The 21,691-nt window shown below is 39.9% G+C and overlaps 1 protein-coding gene across 3 annotated transcripts; it reads right to left on the bottom strand.

Moving 5' to 3' along the window:
- Nucleotides 1-79: 79 nt before the first annotated feature.
- LOC114282809 (2,3-bisphosphoglycerate-independent phosphoglycerate mutase) lies at nt 80-21,358 on the bottom strand. Of its 3 annotated transcripts, none has more exons than XM_028225553.2 (9): nt 20,465-21,358; nt 19,506-19,633; nt 17,687-17,837; nt 17,381-17,584; nt 16,300-16,724; nt 12,235-12,427; nt 12,030-12,125; nt 1,050-1,205; nt 80-532 (listed from the first exon to the last, which is right to left on the bottom strand). In XM_028225553.2, exons 1-9 carry the CDS (start codon nt 20,642-20,644, stop codon nt 368-370), a joined length of 1,698 nt encoding a protein of 565 aa, XP_028081354.2. In that variant the 5' UTR covers nt 20,645-21,358; the 3' UTR covers nt 80-367. The 3 variants fall into 3 exon arrangements, with proteins under 3 accessions (XP_028081354.2, XP_028081355.2, XP_028081357.2); XM_028225554.2 differs by having other exon boundaries at nt 19,506-19,619; nt 20,465-21,010; XM_028225556.2 differs by lacking the exon at nt 19,506-19,633 and having other exon boundaries at nt 20,465-21,303.
- Nucleotides 21,359-21,691: the final 333 nt, after the last annotated feature.

The following is a 21,691-nucleotide window of genomic DNA, read 5'->3' as shown; positions in this document are numbered from 1 at the left end:
ATTAAGGATTATAGTTGTACAAATCTTTGTTTGCAAATAGGAATTGGCGGGGAGAACAGAGAGAAAAGAGAGAATCATAGAGAGATTGAAATTCTCCAATGAGATTGTCCTTCAAAACAACCAAATACAGGACCATGGTGATCATAGTTATTGTCCAAACTTGGGAGAAGGCTATCAAAAAAAACAGAAGAACAGTTGCCCTAATATTATTGTGTCAACTGCAGCACGACAGTGCCCAAACTGAAATTGTACTAGGCTGCTGAAAATACTCTTGACTTGTAATTATTTTCGACACTAACAAGGAAATATATTTCCAGTGCACATTGTAACCATGTACAAGTCAAAATTTTAATTTGTTGCACTTGAACTAGTTATCAGAAACCTCAATGAGAGTTGGCTCATAGTCACTAGCAGCCTCAAACCCATGGAGATTCATCACAGTTGCAGCCACATTTGCAAGCCCACCATCAGGAACATCCTTGCGGAATCTCACTCCAGGCAGCAATCCAGGACCTCCAATTGCTATAGGCACCTAAATAAGATTACCCAGGCAATTTATTAGCAACTTTGGAGCTTGATTAAACCAATTTAATAGCACAAACGAAACTCAAATTATATCAAGCAAAATACACAGAACAATATTGTGCTGCATAGCTCACATGCAAAGAGGCAAAACCATAAAATTGCTGTGAAACAAAACCCAAGACAAGATTCACACAATCTGATCTAATGATGTTAATTGTGGGCCTAATTACTAGCCATATGATCTTGAAACGTTTATAACTTGCAGTGTGACAAGCATTATCTAGCAAACCAAGCACTGCCAAGTTATTCTCAATCAAAATGACTAAACCTGAAAAGGAGCTGCCCAATAGTAACCCAAGCAGTAGTTCACGATTTGCCAATTGTAGACAACCACAACTGGAAGGTGATTGCCCAACAATATAATTTATCCACTTCCAGCTATCAAAGCAGGTGTTCTGAGATTTCCCCTTGTCTTTTATTTCTCTGTGGTTTGCCAAAAAACATGAAGAGTACATAATGCTTACCGGTTGAAGAGTGTGAGATGTAAGTATTTGAACATTGCCATTCTTGTCAAGAAGAGGCTCCCCTTTCTTGTTCTTCTTCACCATGTCCTCAGCATTTCCATGATCAGCACTGACAACATATATCCCACCCACCTGCTCTATTGCATCAAGAATCATCTGCAGTTGGGGTTTGGATAAAGATCAGTACAATCAGCAGAATTGGTCAGAGTCCAACATATAAAGAGAGAAATTCAAGGAAGGCACCACTGAAGATAGACCTGAACACAGTCCACATGTTTTTTGTGATAACTGATAAGGTTTCATGAAACTTAATTATCATTTTGCTGCTTAACAGATTTCCAAACTCAATTGATCATTTTACAAGATAACTAATCAATTTCAGGGAATGCAATTGGAGAATCAATCAACTCTTATAATTAAAAAAAATACTCATATTGGACAATTTAACATTATTGCAGCCACACTACGTGTAATACCCCTGTTCCGTAATATGTTAATTGGTCCTTAACATGATGTGATTATGTATTTTGATATGATTTTGTGTTCCACTATGTGAAAATATGTGGTTTGAAATTCTATCTGTTCACCGTAGGAATATCTGTTTGAATAATCAGCTTTGGAAATTTAATTGAGGGCCTTATCGGCCACAGAACCCGAAATCGATTACGCCATTGTGATTGGCATAATTTTTAGAGTCTACGGTGAAATTTAATTGAAAAATGATTCAGGCCAGATTAAATTGATTAATTAATGAATTGGTGCTCAAATATGTAATATTAAATTAATGAGGCTTAGTGGGGTTATATGGGACCCTTATGTATTCAACTCCCTCATCTTATTTCATTCTTGGCTGGTTTAACTCTCTAGAGGAGGAGAGACCCGAATTAGAGAGAGAGAGGGGAGGAAATCAAAGTTTTGCTCTTGAATCTTGGAAGTCTTGAAGACAACTCTAGGCTTGACCAAATTGGAAGAATTGAGCCCCTAGGTAAGCATTGATTCTTGAATTCATGAGTTTAATGTGTAATCTTGTGTGTTCAAGGGTTGTTTGTGATCAAGAGCATGATTTGAGTTGGTTTTATTGAAATTGAGGCTTGATATGTACATGCATGTGAAGAACTCCTAAGGAATCACAAAATCTAGCATGTAAATTGTGAAATTGTGAAAGATTGGTAGTGTAATCCCACATGCAAGCATGTCTTTGTTAAATTTTATGGGAATGAGCACTAATTACATTATTTGAAGTGAATATGAAGTCAAATGGGCATGCATGTCTGAATAATTGAAGATGGGAGCTTTGAATGCATGAATATGAATGATAGAATTGAGTTTGGTGTCAATTTGAGACATGCAAGTGTTTAATCCTTGAAATTGAGCTCCATAATAAGGTGTTTTGGTGTTTATACCTTGTTAGTATACTTATATGTGATATTTGAGCTACAACATGCATGATTTGTTGGTTAAAAGTCGGAATGGAGCTCAAGAACTCAACCTGGGATTCCCAGATTTTCGACGTCCGCTCGAGCGGGTGAAGTGACGCTCGAGCGGAGAAATCGAGCTCCCAGCATTTTCTGCAGACATGGTTCCCGCTCGAGCGGGGAAGTTGACGCTCGAGCGGGGAGCTATGTAGACAGGCAGTACGCTCGAGCGGCCGAGCTCACGCTCGAGCTGGAATTGAAGGCAACCAGTACTTTTGCAGACCTAAGGGTCCGCTCGAGCGGGGAAGTCCACGCTCGAGCGGGGACCATATTTTCTGAAATTCTGTTTTTGCATTTTGTGTTCTGTTTTCCGTTCTCTTTCAGTTGCAAGCACTCTTAGGCATATGTTAAGCATTGTAAATGAGTTGATGAGATAATAATAAAGCCTAAAGAGGAATATGTGAATTAAAGAACGGATTGAACTGTTAATGACCCTTTTGTGTTCATGAAACGTGTAGGGTCAAGTTCCAGGGCGAATCCACAAGCCGATCACTGTGAGTAATATCGATATTCGAATAATTGTGAATGTCCAATTGTCTATTCCCTCATAAGCTTTATGAATTGCTGGAATTGCTGATTGGGATTGTGGGCAAAAGTCTGACATGAAAGTAATTGGACCAGAGGTCGTTTTGATAGAAATGAATGGACCAGAGGTCGTTTTGATAGAAATGAATGGACCAGAGGTCGTTTTGATGTGAATGAATGGACCAAAGGTCGTTTTGATATGAATGAATGGACCAAAGGTCGTTTTGATGTGAATGAATGGACCAAAGGTCGTTTTGATGTAAATGAATGGACCAAAGGTCGTCCTGATATAAATGAATGGACCAAAGGTCGTCCTAATGTAAATGAATGGACCAAAGGCCGTTTTGACATGAACGAGTAGGCCGAAGGCCGTTTTGACATAAACGAGTAGGCCAAAGGTCGTTTTGACATGAACGAGTAGGCCGAAGGCCGTTTTGACATAAACGAGTAGGCCAAAGGTCGTTTTGACATGAACGAGTAGGCCGAAGGTCGTTTTGACATGAACGAGTAGGCCGAAGGTCGTTTTGACATAAATGATTGGGCTGAAAGCCGTTTTGTCGTAATCGATTGGGCCGGAGGCCATTTTGAAATGAATGAATGGACCGAAGGTCGTTTTGATAGAAATGAATGGACCGAAGGTCGTTTTGATAGAAATGAGTGGACCGAAGGTCGTTTTGACATATATGAGTGGACCTAAGGTCGTTTGGACATGAATGAGTGGGCCGAAGGCCGTTCTGACATGAATGTATGGGCCGAAGGCCGTTTTGACGTAAATGAACGGGCCGAAGGCCGTTTTGATATGAATGGAAATCTGAATGGGCCAAAGGCTAGAATGTTTGGAACTACAGACACTTGATTTGAATTTTGTATAGTTGTATATATATATATATATATATATATTTGTTAAATAGAAGTATGTATTGGGCCCAAGGCCGTTTGGAGCATGTTGTTCTATACATCGTTATGTAACTGTCATATTTGATATTATTCACTGGGCTATCGCTCACGCTCATTCATGTGTCTTGTAGGTGAGCCAAGAGAAGCGTAAACCCAACTCTAGTGAAGTCTGCTTGGAACAACTAAGGTTTTGAGAGAGTCAGCCCTCGTGTCTCACGCATGAGACCCGTCTTCGCCTTTTGTTATATATTTACATTTTGTCAGGTTGGCGAAGCTTTGTATATGTCTGCTTATAGTTTTATGGGTTGACTTAGTTTTGGATGATCCTGTCTGTACAAAACCTATGTCGCTATGTTTCTGTTGTGAGTTATTAACGTACATATGTATGATTTGTTTTGATGTGCCATGTAAGCACAGCTCTACGGACAAAGTTTTAAATTTTGCTTCCCTTTTTGGCCCCTTTACTCTGATGTGTTAAGTCTGTTTTGGTTTGAGGCCGTAGGTAATCTTAGGATTACTGGCCGGTTACGTCCTTAACCCATGGGGGCGGGTTCGGGTCGTGACAGAGTGGTATCAGAGCACGAGTTAATAACTCACGCACTTGTCCAAAAGAGCAATAAGCGTCTAGAAAAGATTTAGGATGCATTCATGTGATAAGTATGAATTCGAAAGCATCGAGAATATGCTTAAGTGTTTTGATTTGGGCAATTATGTGCTATAAGTTGTGCTATACTTGCATTGCAAACTGTTTGGTTACATATGCTCTCTAGTATATGCATATTTGTAGAATCTTTTGTATATTGTATAATGCAAGTTTAATCAGACGGTGAATAAGAACTCCGTAAAGCTATGTTTAACTTTAAATATTTGTTAATGATATGAAACGACAAGTACCCTGGAATGTTATGTTTTGTACGGATGATTGTCCAAATTTTCCTGGAACATAATTGTGGTATCCTTAGCGGAGGCCCTCGCCCAGGGGACATAATACTGTGGCTTATGGTCATGAAGCCCTAGCCCGGGGGAAATAATACCGTGGCACAGGCCCTCGCCCGGGGGAAATAATACTGTGGCCTATGTATGAGATATGTTGATATGCTTGACCAACATGATATGTCACGCTAAAAGAAGTACCACACATGATTCGAATATGAGATATGAATTGTTACACTAATGTGTACAACAAGTTTGTTTTGATATAATGCACATACATGAAAAGTTGTTTATGTGCATTCAACCCTGCCTACGGGTGTCTATTTGAAATATGAACATGATTTGAGTATATACTCACTTAGTAAATGTTCAGCATGCGATATTTGATAAATATGCAATTATCTGTTACGTAAGTGATTAATTGCGTACGGTATGTGAAAGGAGAATATAACAATGTGCTTATGTGCGAATGTACTCATGTGATTTTGTATTTAATTTCGTACTGGGCATCCCAGTATTTGGTAAAGTTTAATAAGAATTTGTGTAGAGTATGGGCAAAGTAAGGTAGGGGTGAGCATGGTCCGGATTGGATCGGATTGGGATAAAACCAGGACCAATCCGTTATCTACGGTTTCTAAAAAATTGGAACCAATCCAATCCGTTTAAATCATGGAACCAATCCGAACCAATCCATTTAAATACGGATTGGATCGGTTTAGGACCACGGATTCACATAATTAAATAACAAAAATATATTTATAACACTTTAATTTTATAAAAATATAAACATAGCGCTATATTAGTTCCACAATAGCAACATATTTTTCTATAATAGCGACATACTGTTCTAAAATTTAAACAACAATGAGAAAATTTGGTTTCACTATAAGTATTTAAACCATTACAAATTAAAACTAAAAACCAACAAACAAGAGTGATAAAAGAAAATATTATACGGTTTTAGGTTTGAGTTTAGATTTTATATAAAATTAAAAGAAGATACTATGGGAGAGGATGTATAATAAAAATATAGACTATTTGTATACGGTTCGGATTGGTTCCAATCCGGAACCGTGGGATTCAATCTGGAACCAATCCGTAGACTACGGATTTTTAATTCTTCAATCCGGAACCGAACCGCGGATTCAAAAAACCAATCCAAACCTATCGGATTGGACTGGACTGGATCGGATTACGGATTTCACGGATCACTTGCTCAGCCCTAAAGTAAGGGCATACGGGTTGGAAGGTTCTTCCACAGCCCGACTTGATAGTCCGGAAAGAGTAGTACAAGAATTGGCAGGGATCTTGAGACAACAGCGTCAGTTGCCGCTACGGCAAGAACCTTTGCCACCACCAGTGTGAGAAATACTGAGGAGTTTGTTATCAGACTTCTGGGGCTCGTTATAGATATGGTAAAACGAACCATACGGCAAGGAATTGTCCCCGGATTGAACGAAATGTGAATGAATCCTCTGCCTTGGCTAAATCCGTACCAGTGGTAGGAATTGCTACTCAGAATGGAGTAATGACACTCATCCCAGAAAGCACTCAGAATGTTGTAACCGTTATCCCAGGTATCTATACTGTTTACAAATGAATGCTTATGTGTTGATTGATTCTGAATTAGTACGTTTGTACATCTTCGCTTGGGATATTATTTGATCCGGATCGGCATATATTTCATATCTGCTGCATGTGTATCTAGATTGGTTAGACCCACATGATCGAGACTGTATTCATTAGAGGTATATGCCCCGTTTGGGAAATTTGTGAAATACGTTTTGGGATATTGATTGACTCGGCACATGCACATATATATCTACACCTATGCTCAGGATGATTTATTATGTTACCGTCTTCAATGACTAAACCACTAGAATTATGATTCTGTAATCGTGTGACCAAGTTGAGCGCCCTAAATGATGAACTCCATAATTGTGAGACCATATATTTTGATTGGTAAAAAGTTGACTGGGTGATGTGACTAATTTGGAACTTTTGCGTAACAATCCCATACTATGTGTACCCGAGGAACTTTGTATAATGTATTACTGTGCACCATGTTCTTGCATATAAGGCTTATTTGGGAACTGCTATACTGATTATGATACGTACCTCCTGATATGAACACTTGCATGCTTATGTAACTATACCTGAACCTATGTGGACGATACCGTATTGTACGTGATTTGAAACACTTGGATATGAACAGTTGTGATGAATGATTTTGATATGACTTTGGAAACTGATGAACTTAGGGCAGTTGAGAAACTATCAACCATGTACCTAAGCAAACGAAGTATGCCTTATAGAACCTTGGTCTGATATTGTTCCGATGGAACCCTCATTTGATATAATTTGATGGAACCTTGTTCGATCTAATCTGACAAGACCGTTGCTTGGATCGACCGATAAGACCCTCTATCTAATTTGATTTTGTAAAAAAGGGGATTAAGAATTACTTGTGGATAAATAGCCAGATTATTCTTGGCAGAAAAACTGATAGGCCCAAAACTTGAATGCGTTTGGAATACTTGACTTATTTGAAAGACCTTTTGTGGGCTGTCAACAGATTGATCTAACTATGAACACCGTTGAGAACCAATCCCCAACTATTGAGGACATATGTGTTAAAAATGAACCGAATTGTACAAACCCCGTGATTGGGTGTCGTGAGGAGTGTTGTTCCATTTTGTTTGTTTGACGATATGGGAACCGATGATGGTAGATTGATTTGATTTTGAGCAGTACTGAACTTTTGTCTTTGACTGATCAGAACATGTTTTGTAAGGGAGAGTGGTCGTTTCAGTGTTATCAGATTTTGGAGAAATCAGGTTATAGTGAATGGTGTTGTGTTGCTTTGATGACATTCTTAGAGTGTCCTTTCGTGCTAGGGGACGTTAAGCCTATGTAGCACCTTTGATTGAGATATCTTTTGCCACCGACGGTTTCGTACGGGTGGGTTTGACTAATCGATCTGGAATCGGCCACCGACGGTCACGAACGGGTGTGCTTCGATTCCGAGACGATTATTCCTTTGTTTCGTTTAGAATGTCATCTTTGGTATTATGTAGATGTTTTAACATCCAAGGAGCTTTGAGAAACCCTGATTATCCGAAGATGTGTAAATTGTGTTTGACATGTAATTGATTGTTTTGATACTACCCTTGACGTCATGAGGATTAATATATGAATTGTCTTATGCTTTTGACAACTATCAGATAATGTGGAAAGACTCGATGGAGCAGGGAATTGCATATTGAACCAAATTTGAAACTGTAAACTGTTGAATGAAGTGAGAACACGTATATTCTGTTAGAAGTTGATTACATCGATGAGATCGCTCATTTACATGGAGTCCCAGTACCTATTGTTTAGGCAGAAATTCTAAAATGTGTTTGAATCCTGAAAAGCCTTCAAAAGGCAATGGGGGCTCAGTTTCTGTTCTGTTATGTTACCCGGACCCGAAGGTTCCCTTATGAAACTGGTTATTCGTAACCTCACGTGTATATGTTCTGTTCTGTTCCGTTCTGTTCTGTTCTGTTAATGCTAATGGATGTGTCACGTAAACTTAATCATGACTTATGATTTCTGTATATGATCTGGACAAATTACGAATTTGATACGAAACTGAATTATGATTCGGCGCTGTTTTTCCATCCGCAAATTGATGTATGATCAGAAAGAACTTGTTAGACACTGGGAGAAATACTCCAAATTTATGCAGTAGATTTTTCAGGGAATTTGAAAGATCTATCCATTGTTGGCAGACTTTGCTTACAACCACAGCCTACACTCTAGTTTCAGTGTGACACCATACAAGTCTCGTGTGGGGGAAAAAGTTGAGTCTTTGACTGATTGAGAGCAGAGTGTTGCCGATTTCGAGACTAAGCAACTAACTATCAAAAGGATTGGAACCATTGCATAAGAAGGTATTCCGAATTGTTTTTAGCTAAAGGTAAATTAAGTTTGGAGGACCAAACTTCCTAAAGGGGGGAAGACTGTAATACCCCTGTTCCGTAATATGTTAATTGGTCCTTAACATGATGTGATTATGTATTTTGATATGATTTTGTGTTCCACTATGTGAAAATATGTGGTTTGAAATTCTATCTGTTCACCGTAGGAATATCTGTTTGAATAATCAGCTTTGGAAATTTAATTGAGGGCCTTATCGGCCACAGAACCCGAAATCGATTACGCCATTGTGATTGGCATAATTTTTAGAGTCTACGGTGAAATTTAATTGAAAAATGATTCAGGCCAGATTAAATTGATTAATTAATGAATTGGTGCTCAAATATGTAATATTAAATTAATGAGGCTTAGTGGGGTTATATGGGACCCTTATGTATTCAACTCCCTCATCTTATTTCATTCTTGGCTGGTTTAACTCTCTAGAGGAGGAGAGACCCGAATTAGAGAGAGAGAGGGGAGGAAATCAAAGTTTTGCTCTTGAATCTTGGAAGTCTTGAAGACAACTCTAGGCTTGACCAAATTGGAAGAATTGAGCCCCTAGGTAAGCATTGATTCTTGAATTCATGAGTTTAATGTGTAATCTTGTGTGTTCAAGGGTTGTTTGTGATCAAGAGCATGATTTGAGTTGGTTTTATTGAAATTGAGGCTTGATATGTACATGCATGTGAAGAACTCCTAAGGAATCACAAAATCTAGCATGTAAATTGTGAAATTGTGAAAGATTGGTAGTGTAATCCCACATGCAAGCATGTCTTTGTTAAATTTTATGGGAATGAGCACTAATTACATTATTTGAAGTGAATATGAAGTCAAATGGGCATGCATGTCTGAATAATTGAAGATGGGAGCTTTGAATGCATGAATATGAATGATAGAATTGAGTTTGGTGTCAATTTGAGACATGCAAGTGTTTAATCCTTGAAATTGAGCTCCATAATAAGGTGTTTTGGTGTTTATACCTTGTTAGTATACTTATATGTGATATTTGAGCTACAACATGCATGATTTGTTGGTTAAAAGTCGGAATGGAGCTCAAGAACTCAACCTGGGATTCCCAGATTTTCGACGTCCGCTCGAGCGGGTGAAGTGACGCTCGAGCGGAGAAATCGAGCTCCCAGCATTTTCTGCAGACATGGTTCCCGCTCGAGCGGGGAAGTTGACGCTCGAGCGGGGAGCTATGTAGACAGGCAGTACGCTCGAGCGGCCGAGCTCACGCTCGAGCTGGAATTGAAGGCAACCAGTACTTTTGCAGACCTAAGGGTCCGCTCGAGCGGGGAAGTCCACGCTCGAGCGGGGACCATATTTTCTGAAATTCTGTTTTTGCATTTTGTGTTCTGTTTTCCGTTCTCTTTCAGTTGCAAGCACTCTTAGGCATATGTTAAGCATTGTAAATGAGTTGATGAGATAATAATAAAGCCTAAAGAGGAATATGTGAATTAAAGAACGGATTGAACTGTTAATGACCCTTTTGTGTTCATGAAACGTGTAGGGTCAAGTTCCAGGGCGAATCCACAAGCCGATCACTGTGAGTAATATCGATATTCGAATAATTGTGAATGTCCAATTGTCTATTCCCTCATAAGCTTTATGAATTGCTGGAATTGCTGATTGGGATTGTGGGCAAAAGTCTGACATGAAAGTAATTGGACCAGAGGTCGTTTTGATAGAAATGAATGGACCAGAGGTCGTTTTGATAGAAATGAATGGACCAGAGGTCGTTTTGATGTGAATGAATGGACCAAAGGTCGTTTTGATATGAATGAATGGACCAAAGGTCGTTTTGAAATGAATGAATGGACCAAAGGTCGTTTTGATGTGAATGAATGGACCAAAGGTCGTTTTGATGTAAATGAATGGACCAAAGGTTGTCCTGATATAAATGAATGGACCAAAGGTCGTCCTAATGTAAATGAATGGACCAAAGGCCGTTTTGACATGAACGAGTAGGCCGAAGGCCGTTTTGACATAAACGAGTAGGCCAAAGGTCGTTTTGACATGAACGAGTAGGCCGAAGGCCGTTTTGACATAAACGAGTAGGCCAAAGGTCGTTTTGACATGAACGAGTAGGCCGAAGGTCGTTTTGACATGAACGAGTAGGCCGAAGGTCGTTTTGACATAAATGATTGGGCTGAAAGCCGTTTTGTCGTAATCGATTGGGCCGGAGGCCATTTTGAAATGAATGAATGGACCGAAGGTCGTTTTGATAGAAATGAATGGACCGAAGGTCGTTTTGATAGAAATGAGTGGACCGAAGGTCGTTTTGACATATATGAGTGGACCTAAGGTCGTTTGGACATGAATGAGTGGGCCGAAGGCCGTTCTGACATGAATGTATGGGCCGAAGGCCGTTTTGACGTAAATGAACGGGCCGAAGGCCGTTTTGATATGAATGGAAATCTGAATGGGCCAAAGGCCAGAATGTTTGGAACTACAGACACTTGATTTGAATTTTGTATAGTTGTATATATATATATATATATATTTGTTAAATAGAAGTATGTATTGGGCCCAAGGCCGTTTGGAGCATGTTGTTCTATACATCGTTATGTAACTGTCATATTTGATATTATTCACTGGGCTATCGCTCACGCTCATTTATGTGTCTTGTAGGTGAGCCAAGAGAAGCGTAAACCCAACTCCAGTGAAGTCTGCTTGGAACAACTAAGGTTTTGAGAGAGTCAGCCCTCGTGTCTCACGCATGAGACCCGTCTTCGCCTTTTGTTATATATTTACATTTTGTCAGGTTGGCGAAGCTTTGTATATGTCTGCTTATAGTTTTATGGGTTGACTTAGTTTTGGATGATCCTGTCTGTACAAAACCTATGTCGCTATGTTTCTGTTGTGAGTTATTAACGTACATATGTATGGTTTGTTTTGATGTGCCATGTAAGCACAGCTCTACGGACAAAGTTTTAAATTTTGCTTCCCTTTTTGGCCCCTTTACTCTGATGTGTTAAGTCTGTTTTGGTTTGAGGCCGTAGGTAATCTTAGGATTACTGGCCGGTTATGTCCTTAACCCATGGGGGCGGGTTCGGGTCGTGACACTACGTCCAATGCCTAGAAGCACAAAACTTAATGCCAATTGAAATAATTCAGACTACAAAGCGATGTGGAACAGGCTATTCAAAAATATTAGGGTAGAATACATAGAAATACAAACCCATCATACCTTCACAGCATCATCAGCAGCCTTGCAAGCCACAATTGTGGCCTCAATGTCACCTGTATGGCCCACCATGTCACCATTTGGTAGGTTAACGCGCACCTAAAAAAAAAGTGAAAGCGCAATGACAAAATATACAACCTGAACTTTTTTTTTATTTTTTATTTTTATTTTTATACCTGAGATAAGACAGAGAGAAGCCTTAAGTTACCTGGTGGAATTTTCCGCCAAGTATAGCATCCCTGGCCTTCTCAGCAATCTCTAAAGCCTTCATCTTTGGTTGGACATTGAATGGGATTCTAGAGTCACTCGGGATTTCCACATATTCTTCCATTTCTTCATTAAAATACCCTGACCGATTTCCATTCCAGAAGAAAGTAACATGACCAAATTTAACAGTCTCACTGTTAAGAAGAAAATAGATAAGACATTTCTTTAAGAAAAGAAAAGGGAGAAAAGACAGAATTAATTGAAAATAAGTTCATTAGTGAATTTTTGCAACAATGCATGAACCCAGCAAATAATATGACATAACATCTAATTCATTTAAAGATGACTTGAGAGATTAGACATTCTCAGAGGATAAACACTTTAGTGATCTCCAATCCATTCATATAACCTCATTTCACTCACCCTTATTAATAATGATGGATGTCTCTTTCCATATACTGGGTACTAATCACAGAAGCTTTCTGCATGCAAAAATTATCAACCATAAATATGGATTGAATGAGGGTTTAGTATGTTATTTTCTGAACATAAGTTGAAATTTTCATCAAGTTCATTGAAGATAATGGAATCCTAATAATTCATTCAACTGATTATAGGGTTTACCATCCAGTCTACCATGTAGAAGGGTTCGACAATGCATAAGCAGCTTAAGATAGCATTGAGTCACGCATATAAAATTTGTGAATAATGAAGATTCGTTTATGTGAATTGTTAAAAATATATGTATTATTAATTGATAGGTTGATTGATTTTTATTACAAATGGTGAGTGGCTCATTATATAGGAGAGGGTGAGTGTAGTAGGTGAGGAGTAGGTGAGGAGTAGGTGGTGGTAGGTCATTATATAGGAGAGGGTGAGTGTAGTAGGTGAGGTGGTAGTGGTGTAGTGGGTTAGGTTTAGTGGAGTAGGTTTAAGTGGGTGAAGTAGGTGGAGAGTAGGTGGATTTTAATAGCCCCCCGCAAACTCAAGGGGGATAGGAACTAACCAACTTGAGTTTGGAGAGAGTAACAAAATAAGAAAATACATAAAAATAAAAGAGGATAGGTGACACTGTATGGTCGTGTCAGACCATTGGTGAAGACACTGGATGGTGGTGTCATAACGTTGTAGAGGACACTGTATGGGGGTGTCATAACGTTGTAGAGGACACTGTATGGTGGTGTCATAACGGTGTAGAGGACACTGGATGGCGGTGTCAGACTGATGTAGAAGACAGTTTATGGGGTCATGTCGGACCGTTGTAGCAGATAATGCTGTGACAGTTGTTGTGACAGTTTACGGAGTCTTGCTGGACCCTTGTAGAAACTAACCGGAATCAATGTCGGGACAGTTTACAGAGTCTTGTCGGACCCATAAAGGAGCTAACCGGAATCAATGTCGGGACAGTTTACAGAGTCTTGTCGGACCCTTAAAAAGTCGCACCCTCAAAAGGTGTGCCCAATCTTTCAAAAGGCGTGCCATCAAAAGGCGTGCCCAATCCATAAAAAGACGTGCCATCAAAAGGCGCTCCAGACACGCGGCGATGCACGTGATCGACAGTGCGCGTGTCGGCCTCTTCGTCATGTGCTATATAAATGAAGGCGGAGGCTGAGAGAACATGTGGAAATCAAACCAGTCTGAAACCTCTGAAAAACTCTTCGTGGGCTGAGAGAGATACACTGGTAACACTCTGTAAAGACTCTGTAACCAACCCATCTCTGAAACACTTAGCAACATGGCCTCTTCTTCCCGTCCAGCTACCCAGAACCTGGCCTCCTCGTCCCGTGGTCTGCTCACGCTCTTTCCAGAACTGAACGAGTCCACAAGAGAAATAACTGGTGCGGTGGCCAGTGAACCTCAACCAAACACCTCTGGTTTTTCTCCGTTGAACTTTCCGATGCGGTTGGTGGAGCAAAAAATGGCAGTGCAAACTGATATTGAGGCCAATCAGTATACTCTGAAGTCATGTGTGGAAACCATGACTGCGGTTACAAATTTGTCGAACCGGCTGCAGAGTAGGACTAATGAGGTGCAACAGTTAAACTCCCAGCTGGCTCTGCTCCAACGCATGTATAAGGATGCGCGAGCAGAGATAAGTGTGCTAAAGGCAGAAAACAAGGAGCTGAAGCGGAAGGCCACCGTGATGTTCCGATTCGGAGGTCCGCCATATGCTGCAGTGGAGGAGTATGGGGGAGTGAACGTGCGCGGCGGCGTGAAAAACACGGAGGCAGCACCGTCAAGGGCTGCTCAGGACGGAGGCAAGAAGAAGAGACCGGCGGCAGAGTAGAGAAGAAAAATCTCACTTGTGGATGTGGTTGTTTGGGTTGTTGGGTATGTTGTTGTTGTTGTTGTTGTTTTTTTTTTTTTTTTTTTGTTGATGTAAAAGGGTGATCGGGGTGAGCCCCGACATGAATAAAAGATGGGCTGTTGTGCAAAGTTGGAAATGGTTTTGTGTTTTTTTTTTAAGAAAAATAATAATAAGAAGAAAAAATATGATGGCTTTGGTGGGTGGAGTCTGTGGTTGATGTGCAGAAGTGTACGTGGGTGCCGTAGTTAATATAGTATAAGAAGCATATATTAAAATAAAAGAAAGTGGCTGCAGAAGAAAAAGAGAAAAAAAAAAAAAAAGAGTATGGGTGAGAATATAATAAACAGATACAGAGAGAGAGATAAAGTGCCCATGTGCATAGGTCTGCCCAATAAAAGATATCATACTATTATACTAAAAGATATCATATTATAGTATAATAAAAAGAGAGATAATAGATATATATAAAAGAAAGAAAGTGAGTGGGTGACCCAGTGGATGTCCGTGAGGAGAGAGGGAGAGAGAGATAGAGTGGGTGCCCATGTGCGTTGCAGACCACCACTCATACTGCAACAAGATTCCACAAGTTGGGCAGAATTCCATCTGCCTAAGCTTGAAGCACAGACCCATCCTATAACATGACTGCTGTTGCTTGCTGTTACAAGCCGAAACCAAACGAAGCTCCATAAGCTTCTCCTCTTCCTCCACCTTCCTTCTCCATCTCTGCAACAAAGTTTCTGCAAAGTTTTGCAAAGTGAAAGAAAGCTTCATGGGTGATGGTCCTCGAGGAATAAAAGTTTTCTCAGATCATTTTGAAGTTTCAACATCTGGTGTGGACTTTCCTCAAGCAAAAACTCCCTCTATTTCACATCCGAGGACAGATAACACTTTGAGGTCCCATAGCCGTTTATGGTCTCGAAGAAAATTAAGAAGTGCTGCATCCATGCTGAAAATGTTTAGTCTACCGGGGCTACCATGGGGATCTGACACCGATGATCAGGAAAAGGTTGTTCTAACTGGTGAACCTCCTCCTATTGATGATACTGAAGTTGATGACTGGCTTCCACGTTATCTTGTCTTTCAGGGATCGTGTATCTTCTTTTATTTGTTGTCCACAGATATGAGTCCTCAGGACTCCACCCTCCTATCTGATGTCACTGAAGTAGGTCCTCTGCCATGCATTCAACAAGAAGCTGTTGGCGAGGGAGGTGACGGGGATGCCGACAAAGCCGAACATGCGGTACACGCCGGCACGTGAGAGGGCCTTGGCAATCAGGACGTTGCCGTCGATTGGTATCCGCCATTGTTGTTGTGAAGGTTTGTGTAGAGAATTTTAGCGGACTAGGTTGAGGTCCGGCGGGCGGCCAAGGCGAGGTTGCCGCCCGCCGGTGAAGCGAGAAAGACTAAGTGCTTAACCTTGCTCTGATACCATGTTAAAAATATATGTATTATTAATTGATAGGTTGATTGATTTTTATTACAAATGGTGAGTGGCTCATTATATAGGAGAGGGTGAGTGTAGTAGGTGAGGAGTAGGTGGTGGTAGGTCATTATATAGGAGAGGGTGAGTGTAGTAGGTGAGGTGGTAGTGGTGTAGTGGGTTAGGTTTAGTGGAGTAGGTTTAAGTGGGTGAAGTAGGTGGAGAGTAGGTGGATTTTAATATGAATTATGAAGCACATGAATGGTTCTCTCCAAGAAATAATGACATACATTGATAGTGCTACAATAAAATCAGATAATCAATTGGTGCCAACTAACCTGCAAGCAAAAGTTCGGACACCATTGTGCACCAAATATTCACCAGATGTCCTTTCTATCTCTGGAGGAGAAACAAGGTAGTGGCTAGGAAGCTTCAACTCACCATCATACTGAAGCATTCCAGCATAATGGATTTTAGGGAACCGAACTCGATCAAATTTATCGAAGTCTTCATATTCAAATGCTTTAGCAGGCATAACCATGCGATCTGCACGAAAGTTGAATGTCACAACAGCATCACCATCTAGAATTGGGCCCACAGCCAGCCCATTCTCATCAACAATCACGAAAGGAGGCAAGTACTGGTCATTAGCATTGGCTTCCTCCCTCAGTTTCTTAACAGCCTCAAGAGCATTCCTAAACTTGTATGGGGCTTCACCAAGAACTTGGGCATCCCATCCACGTTTCACAACACCCCAATCATTCTGGGAAGCATCCAGCCACAGGAGTTAATTCATATCCTTAGATAATTGAGTTAATGAAACAGTAGCTCACAGGATATACACAATCAGGCTTCATTGATTACAACTGGGGGAAGGTTAGACATGTTTGTGATACAGCAAACTCAGTTGCGTGGACACCACTGAATGATTGTATTGCATATCTGCTCTCTTTTTGTGAAGCAAGGTAGCGCCTCCCTCGGTGTTGCTACCCATTCAAAATCAGTGCATCACAAATCCATTGCACTGTAAACCATTGTGCTAAAATATGAAAATGACAGTGTATTTCCATTTAACTATAGAGAGCGGTACAGAGATTTGGAAGATGCAGAAATGTCAACATCGTTTGTTGCAGAGACCAAATTAGATTTCAAGAGGGAGACACTCAAGGGCAGACTACCTTGCCCTAGAGATAAAAAAAGGCAAAACAATGCCCACATCAACACTGCAGGTATAAACTACTAACAAAAATTACATTCAGATAATGCACGTCAAACACAATTATTGCAAACCTCCACTATTAGAGCAATTGCAATTCGTTCCAGTCCTATGCATTTGCCAAAAGATAGTCTAGAAGGTCTATCAAATACATTGCTAGACAAAATATCAAACACTGAACTATAGAGTCATAAAAAATTTACCTCATAACGATCCATTGTAACATACATGCGACCTCCCCCGGATGCAATCTTGGCATCAACACCTTTCTCACGTAATTTTGAGAGATCATTCTCAAGGGTTTCTACAAACTCCACACTTGTACCATCCAAGACATCACGGCCATCAGTAAGTATATGAACACGGATTCTCTTAGCGCCATGCTCACTTGCACCTTTGAGCAATAACTGCACCCCAAAAATTAATAATAACAATAGTAAGTAATCACACTAAGAGAAGATCAACTCAGGAAAAAAATCTCAAAATGAGTCTTTGACAACAAAGCATACCTGCAATTGATCAAGCCGGGAGTGGACACCCCCATCACTTAATAATCCAATGAGGTGCAATGTACCATTTTCAAAACATTCCTTTATGTACTTAAAACCTTCTCCTTCGTAAATTTTTCCAGAGGCAAGAGCAAGGTCAACAAGCTTTGCTCTGAAAAAAATAAAAAAACCCATAGTTAGTGACTCACTTTGTATACAGCACAATCACACTTATTATATTGACTAGTAAAATCATATTGTATTGACAGTACAAATCACACATTGGGAAGAAAAAGAAAATATAGATATAGAACAATCTACTACATATAGTTTGGACCAAATTCCAAAAGCAAACAGCTTTCTCCCACTCGTATCATATTTTAATTCACCTGGTACAAAATCAAAATGGATAGGCCCTATTTGGTGCAACTTGTTGGAGCAGATTGTAAGGCTTTTTAATTTAGGAATCTAAGCTAGAATGTTTGGTACAACTTCTGCTTGTAACTTATGAGGCAAATAACTTAAATAAGCCAAAAATTTTATACAAAAAAAATAAAATAATAAAATAATTTGATTATGTGGAAGCTAGGGAGGAATATTTTTAGCTTCTGCTTTTAGATTCACTAAACAGGTCCATAGGTTGGAAAAGACCATCCAAATCAGAAGTAGGTGTTGGTATATGGGCTTACTCTTGATACGTGGCACCCCCTACTGTGCCACGTCATCTTCATTATGGATTCTCCCAGAAGCCTTATATGTGTCACCTCTAGCTAATGGACATGTGGACCAATCAGAAAGTCAAGCACTTGGACTGTGCTTGGCCCCTTGGCTTGCCAACAGCTCCACTGAGCCAAGTCTCCATCTTGAAGGATGACCACTCCACCTATGATTATTTGGTATGGGAGCAGGGCCTAGGTACCATGCTCAGGACCATAAAAGCACTTGTGGATTGCAGGATTAGAGGATAGAGTTCAAGGTTTGTCCAAGCACCCCCGATCTATCCCTTGAAGTGAAGGAAGCTTGTTTGTTCTCATCAAATGTGAAATCGACATTCTAAGCTTCAGTCATCGAACTTCTCACTTGAACCTGAGCTTTTTGCTTTTTCCTAGTCATTTAGTAGATTTTGTCCATGGAATATTGTTACAAAAGAGGTTCTAATTTTTTTTATATTTAAACCATGTCTTAGAATTAACTTTTAAGAATAACTCAAGACAAGCTATCCATATGCGTAATCCTCATATGCTTATGTATAAAAAATGTACAAGGCACACCTAAGTTGCACGTCTCAAACTACGATGAGCTCTCGATGTGTTTTCTCTTTAGCCTCTCCTTGAGGCCTGTCTTGATGTGAGCCTCAGTAAAGCCTTTTAAAACTTTGATTCTACCTATGAAAACATTCAAAAAAATTTATGAATGTGCTTAAAAAATTCATAATATTATCCAAACCAACTTGATTAAACGTGTAAAGAAACATCAAATACTTAGAATTGGAACCTAACCATCCTCACTGTACGGTTTTGGTTTGGACCAATCTGAAATAGTTGACCAGTTCCACCAAATATTTTAACACCCTTACTCATTGAAAGGAAAGAACACTATCAAGTATGGTCCACTACATAAACTTAAAACAAGAAATTCCTATGCCGCCTCAGGCAACAGTTGCAAATGATTATCAATGAGTATGAACTTTTTGTAGGTTAAAGCAGTGCACTAATCATAAGATTCATAACATTAAAACTTTTGACAAATCTACAGATTATTATTCTAAATGATGTCTGAAAATTTACACACGGAAAAAGGCCATATAAAAATAAAAATTGGAAAAAGGACAGGACATCACCCCTGAGCAAAAATTCGTCCAGCACCAAGAGCATTATGACCAACTTCACTGTTGCCCATGTCATCATCAGATGGAAGGCCTACTGCAGTACCATGAGCCCTGACCAACCTCCACCTGTCAGGGACACCCTATAAAGTAAGACAGAAAATGAATGTGAAAGGATCATTTGTTAGGATAGGATAGGAAAGAGAATGTGATGTGAGGCTCCCAATCCCAATCAGTAAATATCTTCTACAATGCGTCTAATAATGAAAATGAAGAAACCACTTACTTAACGTGGCCAGATGAGATTTGTGACAAAAAGAAGTTAAAAAGCAACTGATGGGAGGAAAAACATTAACGGATACCAATAATAAATAACTTGGAATGGCTAATACGCAGAGCATGTGTTCAATGGAAAGTTTTCTTCAGTCCATTGCAACTACTTACTAGTAGTCGTAGAGTTAGGGAGTCCTGAACATATAATAATCCTCCTCGAATCCTCTTGATGGGTTATTTTACTGGAGTCCACTGCTTTAAAAGATCCAATTAGGAGGGGGTTAGGTGAACAAAATTGTTTTCCACAGTTGGGTATTGGTTATTCATATGGAAAGCAGAGATTTCGATAATAGGATGAAATGCATAGTGACAACAATAAATGTGGCATCCAGTCCATTCATATACATGAACTGCACCATTCACATGAATGAATTTCATCCACAAGAAAAACATGGCATGAGAAACTGCAAATACTACTACTGTGCTACTCTGAGAAGCAGAGCAAGCAATTTTGTGTGCGCAAGCTGATTTTTCAATATGAATCGAACTGTTGAGGAAGCTAGTCTCAAGTTGGTCAGAGAAAGAGTAACCTAATCTCTGAGACGCGGTGCATTTAGTGCCAAAGCATGGTGAAAAAAGAAGAGGGGTAGAACGAAACCAGAAACATGAAGAAGCAGAAGAAGAAGTAGAAGAAGAGAGACCTTATTCTTGAGGGAATCCATGGTGGGAGTGTCGGCGACATGAATGCAGTTGTAGGGATTGGGAGAGGCTTCGCCCCAGCCATCCAACACTACCACCGCTACGGTCTTACCCTTTGGTAGCTTCGGATGATCTGCCAGCTTCCACGTCAATCCTCCTCCTCCTCCTCCTGAGCTCCCCATTCTTTCCTTCCACACACCACAAAATTACACTCCCACAGATGAATCAATCAATCACCAGAAATCACAAGACCCACACCCCAAGATCGATCAGTCAATCAAACAAACAAACGAGCAACGCCACAAAGTAATACAAGGAAGAGACCAAAGGCTAATTTGATGTTATAAAAGAGAAATAGTGTTTACTAGAAAGTAGTAGTAGTCGTATTTCTCTCTTCTTCTAAGTTGTATCTACCACCTTCTGGTTGCTTCCTTCCCAAGTCCAAGCCCAGTCCAAGCCTAATTCCAAGTCCACTACCAAGAAGCAAAATGCAGGGGCCTCCTGGCCTGCTGTCCAGGCCCGCCCAACACATACCCCCAAAAAGTGTCAGCAGCAGCGTCACAGCCCCCGTGCATCATCAAGTTTTCGTTAGGTATAACTAAAAGTCTCACTGGGTGCATGCTGCTGGTAGTAATGAGGAGGGGATCACCAATGGGAGAGGGGTGGGTGGGGCCACGGTTGCAAGCAGAAGATCGCCACTTGGAGAAGGGAGTTCCTGCAGGCAGAGGTGAGAGTTGCCAAGTGTGGAGATCCAAAGAAAGGGATATTTTTTAAATTACCGTAGGAGTTCAATGAAAAATAAGTAACAATTTTGATGAATGGAGATTCAAAGAAGTCGGATTCAAAGAAAAGGGTAAGGCTATAGCATATATTGGAATTGGGGTGCCTGTTGTGCTGAATGCACAACAAGCATTGTTGTGTAGTTTTATAGGCTTATTATGGGATTTGTTTTGATAATTCGAATCGTTCACATTTTAGAATAAATTGAGTAGAATATACTTGTAAAAAATTAAATTAATCGGATATTGTTAATCTTTTTATCTACTCATATTTGTATCTTCAAAAATAAATAACATTGTGATTTAAAGTATTAAAATGAATATAAATATGAATGGATGAAAGGGTTAACGATATCCGATTAATTTAATTTTTTACAAATATGTTCTACTCGATATACTTTAAAATGTGAATAGTCCAGATTATCAAAACAGATATCGAAATAAGTCCAT

Source organism: Camellia sinensis, chromosome 3 (assembly GCF_055761805.1).
Source record: "Camellia sinensis isolate YWXY chromosome 3, ASM5576180v1, whole genome shotgun sequence".
Classification (NCBI taxonomy): Eukaryota; Viridiplantae; Streptophyta; class Magnoliopsida; order Ericales; family Theaceae; genus Camellia; species Camellia sinensis.
The sequence above is the reverse complement of the archived record's forward strand: the minus strand, read 5'-3'. Positions and strand labels throughout refer to the sequence as shown.

Excerpts from the sequence above, each read along its gene's own strand:
- LOC114282809 (XM_028225553.2), bottom strand. The coding sequence starts at position 20,644 with ATGGGGAGCTCAGGAGGAGGAGGAGGAGGATTGACGTGGAAGCTGGCA. Across the intron at positions 19,634-20,464 it reads TGGATTCCCTCAAGAATAAG|GGTGTCCCTGACAGGTGGAG; the intron begins GTCTCTCTTCTT and ends CTTACTTTATAG. Across the intron at positions 17,585-17,686 it reads CCCGGCTTGATCAATTGCAG|TTATTGCTCAAAGGTGCAAG; the intron begins GTATGCTTTGTT and ends TTTGGGGTGCAG.